General features: G+C 34.8%; 1 protein-coding gene across 1 annotated transcript; it reads right to left on the bottom strand.

The window, feature by feature from the left end:
* Positions 1–385: 385 nt before the first annotated feature.
* Positions 386–4609, bottom strand: LOC110102381 (UDP-glucuronate:xylan alpha-glucuronosyltransferase 1). The gene is made up of 3 exons (XM_028698514.1): positions 4530–4609; positions 4116–4434; positions 386–1671 (listed from the first exon to the last, which is right to left on the bottom strand). The coding sequence occupies exons 1-3, from the start codon at positions 4533–4535 to the stop codon at positions 653–655; spliced, it is 1344 nt and encodes a 447-aa protein (XP_028554347.1). The 5' UTR covers positions 4536–4609; the 3' UTR covers positions 386–652.
* Between the last annotated feature and the right edge of the window lie 2164 nt (positions 4610–6773).

The raw sequence follows: 6773 nt of genomic DNA, 5'->3' as shown, positions 1-6773 counted from the left end.
CTGTTTTGCGGTTTCGCCCGTGAACCGGTCCCGGCTGGACCGGTCCAGTGGACCGGTCTAACACAACACAATCCAACTAATGTGCGTGCTCTGAATGCTTAATAGTGGAGTGTCTCATCTGAACGAGGCTTAATGGTAGATATTTGGCAGAGCAGGAAATTATGGCTATGTCTCCTATACATCCTGGATTATAGAAAATGCCATGTTCATTTATGAAAACTGCATTTCTGCCAGTAGGGTTTGTGCATTCTGCAGCTGAATTTTACATGAGTAATCATAAAAATATGATGTTTTATGAAAGAATTCAAAAAGAACGTCTTGTGAATTCAATCAAATGATTTAAAGGTAAAATCAATGTGGTTTTTTTATGCGTCTCACTCGTAAATGGACAAACTTTTAAGTATCTGCAACCTCATATCATACAGCAAAAGCAAAAAAGTACATGGATCAAGGGCTTTAACTGCTCTATGTATAATGAACCCAATTACTGACGCAAGTAGTGCTGTGTCTATCCTCAGAAAAAGATTCATTGAGAAAGAAGAATGGGAATTGCAAATCACAATAACCATAGAGCATCTTAATGATTGCACTCAACAAAGCAGGTTAAGTGATGTATGAATGACAAAAAGGCTGAACTATGGAAGTAAGTGGATCAATGACCTGGTAATTTTTTGGCCGGCTTATGGAAGCCTGGGCCACCATCATTATACAATGGATCTCCCCAGTGCAATAACATTTTCTTCCAGTTGCAGTAACTGTCTTTACAGATTCTTAGCCTTGCATCGGTCACATTCCTCTTCCAGTGACCATCTGAGTAATTAGCTTTCTCTGCTTGCCTCCTGTCCCACTCCAAAGCTGCCTTTCTTTGTGTACTTAGAAGGCAAAATTTCTGCAACTTCTTCGGCATCGAATCATGCACTCTCCACCACTTCTGATGAGCAACATCACTAGCAAACTCCTGCATGAAGTCCACATTCCAGTTGCAATCATAGTCCCGAAAACATAGCCATGGCTTGAATCCTAAATAGTGAAGCACATAGAGAACTGGAGGCTCGGCGCCAAACAAACTGGTCTTCTTAGCCTTTTCCTCTCCATCATCACCAATCCAGAAATGTTTCAAGAAGTTCATGTGCCGGGGAATTCTGTGCCACCATGTAAATATCTCATTCAAGTATCCCTGGTCGCCGCCATTGTATGATTTTATATCATTGATGTGTTCCATTAACAACTTGAAAGTGCAGTTCGAAGGTTCAATGACCATCACGCCAGAGTTGAAGAGAGTTCCATTGTTTCCTGTTGCGCTGATCTCTGGCATAGTGAAGAGGAAATCAATGTTTCTTAGAACAAGAAGGTCGGCATCAATGAAAATGATTTTATTATATTCAGTGAGCTGCCATAGGCGAAACTTGCTGTAATTCCACTCATTGTAAGCATCTTTCATGGCTTTAGGATTTCTTATCCTTCTGATCTTTTTGATCTTCCACCCTGCAGCTTCAAGGCCATTCTTGTAATGGCTGCTGATTGTTTCGTCAACAAGGATTATGAGGTCTCTGGTTGAACCAGTTAAACGTATACTTTGAGCTGCAGCAATTGCTCCGCAGACATATTCATCTTCAGAGTGGAGAATTGTAGCATATGCTTCTCTGTGGGCATTAGTTGATGATGGTCTCACTGTTTGAAGTATGAAGAAAAAGGATGTTAGCTCCTCTGATATAATGAAGCCATTTGCCATCAAATTCAGAAAAAAAAATTATGAAATATAAAGAGTAAGATGCTTGTTAAGTACTTATCGTGCAAATGAAGGTATCTATTACTTGTTATTATCTGCATTTATTAGGACCTTTGTTGCATTGTTACTTGTTTAATTAAACTTTCTAATTTAACCGAGATGCATAATACCTTTGATGTACAAATACAGACACAACGACATGGATGCGACACAATACAGACACGAGACACGTCAATTATTAAAATTATAGGACACGGAGACGGGTTATATATGATATTATAATTTTTTATATCTAAAAAATAGTGTATAAAAATTGAATATTAAGAAGAATTGTGAAATAATAAGTCATTTAATTAGGAATATTATAATGTCGAGAGTCGAGACATCAGGAGGAGAGAGACAATGTCGTAGAGAGTTGAGCATTGGAGTTGTGCATTGGGCATCGAGCGTCAATATTAAGACATCATCAGTCTTCAATGTTAAGATGATTTTAAAATATTAATACTGTGACAACATCAAAGAAATGACATTGTGCGTTTTTGTGAAGCCCTAGTTGTAATCCGCTAGAGAGAAATAAAATGGGAATGTTCAAGGAACAAGATATTGATTATGAACGATTGATTTGGGGCAGCGGAAAAAAAAGACATTTAATTTTTATTTCTTAATAAAAAAAATTTAAGTATAAGAAATCATCTTTCAGAAAATATTTAAGACATGCATGTCCAAATTGTTTTTATTATTTTTTAAATTAGACACGTCTTTGACGTGTATGTACATGTTGGAGGCGTGTTAGGTGCTTGTCATGTCCGATACGTGTCAGACGCTGCATACCTTTTTGTGAAAACGTGTTGGTACTACATAGCATAATACCTACTCTTTTGTTGGTAGCCTGGAATTAGTGAATTCTTATATCAGGAAAAAGACAAAATGTTTTTCCCTGCTTCTAATCCATAATGAAAATAGCTAGTTACATATGGCTAAACATGGAATAATTCAGAATAAAAAAGATAATTTATGAACATCTTCTATGTTACCACAAATTGCTAGGAATTATAAGAAATCAATATAGTAACACATGTTCAAAATAAATTATAGAAAATCATTCTTATGGAGGAATATTTGCAAGACAAACTTGAGACAAGCAAAGCTGAGGCTTTTTTAAAATTTATGTATTGGAATTCATCTTCCTTATAAACTTTAGTCTTATCCCAATTATTTAGGCTTATATGAATTCTAGCGCTCTATTCTTTCCTGCTAGTTGTTTTACAAAGGTTTTAAAATTATTCTAAGTGAATCTTTTTGTGTCTTTTATCCATGTTACATTGATTCTTATCATTATTGTACTATTCCTATCTTTAATTTTAACTACTCTTCTTATGTGTGTATTTTTTTGCCATGAATAAATCACGTGAGTCTATATTACCTTATTTTATTTTCAATAGGTGCTACTCTTTTAATTCTTCTAATATAATTATTTCTCTCTTTATATTAAAGGATTCATATCATGATTATTCTTACATGGAGTATAATTTTAGTAGTAATAGATCTAATGGGGGGGATATTGACTTTAGAAGATCAAGTCATAAATAAGAGTACACGCTTTAGATATCTCGGGTCTATTGTCTGAAGTGATGGTGAAATAGATGGGGATATTATTAGTAGAATTCAAGTTGAATGGTTGATGTGGAGGAATGCATCGAGCCTATTGTGTGATAGAAATATACCTCTCAAACTTAAGGAAAAATTTTATAAGATGGTGGTGCGACTTGCAATGCTTTATGGCGTAGAATGTTGGCCATTAAAAGAAAAGCATACAATTAAGTTAAGTGTTGCAGAGATGATGATGCTCAGATGGATGAGTTGTTTTACTCTTAGAGATAGAATGCGAAACAAGCATATATGTGAAAAGGTTGGAGTTGCTCCAATGGCAGATAACATTAGAGAGAGTCGCCTTAGATGGTTTGATCATATAAAACATCGGCCTTCTTATGACCTGGTCAGGAGAGTATATGTATTAGATTTGACCCATGTTAAGAGAGGTAGAGGTAGACCTAAAAAGACTTGATTAAAAAATATTATAAATGATATTTCTATTAGTTTTAAACGAGAACTTGACTCATAACAAGACACAATGAAGAAAAATGATTCATATACCCGACCCCATATAGTGAGATAAAAACTTGATGTTGTTGTTGCTGCATTTCAATAGTATTGTTTCTATGCACTAGTATTGGATGATTAATGAAAATCTTTGAATTGAATGCTTCATGGATATGCTGAAAAGACCGAAATGGCTACTTATGAGATCCAATAATTTTACTTGATTGCACGAGAAATTTACTAAACTAAAAGGCAAACCGTGACTAACAAATCATTAAAAACTCACCTTTATGTTCAAATGGAAGTGATAATTCACATGACCCTATTGGAAACTTGAGTTTCTGCATTAAAACCTGCAAGTTAGGCTTGTATAACCAAATGTTCCCCTTTCTTGCAACAAGATGCTTGCATGAAAAGAGGTTTGGTATTGGAAGACAGTCTGTAACAAGAAGAACTAGTGCTGGGTCATGGCCTTCTTTTGAATCCACAGAAAGTTTGGCTGCTGCATGCTGCAAATGCAATCGAGCTATGTCCCTTGTCCAGTTGCCAGTCCTATTGCAAGGAAGTTTGACAGCCACCAGGCCAAATTGTGATCTTCTTGGTACCTTAGGATTTGGAAGATTTTGGCAAGAGGGTTCATCAGATTCTTCTTCCTCATCAATCCATTCAGGATAGAGGTCATCCCAAGTAAGATTTTTACCAGCATTGTCAAGTTGAACCTTTGAAAATTTCGCAGTTGGCAATAGATTTTGCCAATTTTTTATCTCAGTGCTATTGAAGTTTAGTAATCCAACCTTCAGATTTTCTTTCCTTCCATATAACTTTGTTGTGATTTGTAGTATTTGAGCCCACTGAATATCTAAATTTGAGACGTATCTTTGATCAGGGATCTCCTTACTCCACATCCACCCAGCACTCGCAAAAGTTGACCTGCATAGTTGAATTTTAAGCTATAAATCAGGTTCATATTTAAAGATTAGAGTAGTTAGACTGAGTGGTAGTCTACTTTTCTTTCACTTTCCATTTGTAAGAGTAACGAAATATAAATATGAAAGTTTGGAACTGTTATTTTGAACAAGGCAAGCAAAACAGGTAGAGGATGAAGTCACTGTATGTACCGAGCAAGGCTGCTTGATGATTTTGCATAACGACACTTTACTGGAGAGTGAAGAACTTTAAACAAGATTCCAAACACAAAAAATACAACTAGGTACTTCGACCAACAAAGCTTGCTGCTGGAACTCCTTTCTTGACTTGGATTCACCAACTTAGTAGTTTCTTTGAGGCTACTGCTTTTGTGTGTTCTTCTTAGGTTTCCGTCAGAACTGAATAAATTTAAAAATAATCAAATGAGATATTTGTTTCGAGGTTCATCAATATGAAAACAACTAAATGTGTAAATCAATCATCTTTTGGAAGAATAAATAACAAACAGCAATGTTCCCTATCTTGGAAGGCTTCACAAATTCGGGGAAGTTATTGAAAATCATAAATGATAGTAAATAAAATGAGAAAGTACATAAAATTAAATTAGAAAAATTCAGAAAAAATCAATTAAGTAATCTCACAATGATAAAAAATTTGGAATAAAGGAAGGGTTTTTGCATCTAAAATTTATATTTTATTCTTGCCACAAATTATATTACATATCTCATGATTCTCTTTCTTACATATACAAGTAACACAAATGATTAACAAATTGTAACAAATTTAAAAGCATAGTAAAAAAAATAACTCCAATAAAATAATAAAAGTACCATACTGTCCAAAAGATATAGAATAACTCAAATTATTTGTGAGAAAACAAAATAACTCAAATTATTTCTGAATTTGGAAGGCTTCACAAATTCAGGGCAGTCAGGGAAAAATCAGAAATGATAAATACAATGAGAAAGCACATACAATTAATTAAGATAATTCAGAAAGAAAATCAATTAAGAATCTGACAATGATAAAAAATTAAAATTCTTGGAATAAATAAAGGGTTTTTGCACCTAAATTTACATTTTATTCTTGTCACAAATTACATTACATGTCTCATGATTCTGTTTCTTACAGATGAAAGTAAAACAAATGATTAACAAATTATAACAAATTTGAAGGCATAGTAAAAAGATAACTCCAATAAAATAATTAATTACCATACTATCCAAAAGATATGAAATAACTCAAATTATTTGTGAGAAAATAAAATTTGGATTTTATGTTTATCAACCTCCCTTAGTACAATTGAATAGTCATGTAAGTTATTGGATCCAAATTTATTGGGTGGATGATGCATTTATGCCATAACTTACTAGTAGATTTACTTGGTAAGCTATGAGGAATCTCTTAGTGAGAATGGGTAATTAGAGAGAGTGGAGAGTGGAGTTGAATAGGCTGACAAAACTTTCACTATCTCAACCATGGATACAAGAATAAGCTTAAGGCCTAAAAAGGTTTATAGCTCTCTAAAAGTCTAAATTTTTTATCCTTAATTATTCCCCATCATTTCATATTTATAGGGCTTTGAGGGTTGTCGGAAAAACTACGTGAAAAAGAAAAAATGTGGGCTACAAGTAGATGCCTATACAACGTTATACACTAGTCTATGATATGTGGTGCCTCTTGATAGATTCTCGTGAAGACGAAGTCAATGATCTAACTTATGGCCTGTCGTCACGTGATCTTAAGAGGGGGCGGGTAGGCATAGGGCGAGTCTTGAAAGAGGGCAGATACGTAGCCGGAGGGTTATATCATGTTATCGGTTAATGCTATAAGAGTTTCAATGTCGCTCTAGTGATGAAGGCAAGATGAAATGTGAGTGGAGATGGCAAGTTCTCAAGCCTAGGATGAGTTGTAGCTGAATGAGTGTGGGATTGTGAGGTAGGTGCTTTTCTGTAGGTGCGTTATGCCTACTCGGAGGGCTCCGAGGATAAGATCTTGACTGAGATGAGCGATTATC

Source organism: Dendrobium catenatum, unplaced genomic scaffold, assembly GCF_001605985.2.
Source record: "Dendrobium catenatum unplaced genomic scaffold, ASM160598v2 fragScaff_scaffold_1099, whole genome shotgun sequence".
In the NCBI taxonomy this organism is placed as follows: domain Eukaryota; kingdom Viridiplantae; phylum Streptophyta; class Magnoliopsida; order Asparagales; family Orchidaceae; genus Dendrobium; species Dendrobium catenatum.
The sequence above is the reverse complement of the archived record's forward strand: the minus strand, read 5'-3'. Positions and strand labels throughout refer to the sequence as shown.

What these genes read in the sequence shown, in the direction of transcription:
- LOC110102381 (XM_028698514.1), bottom strand. An exon ending in ACTTCCATTTGAACATAAAG is followed by an intron (nt 1,672 to 4,115) that starts GTGAGTTTTTAA and finishes TACTTCAAACAG; the next exon opens with TGAGACCATCATCAACTAAT.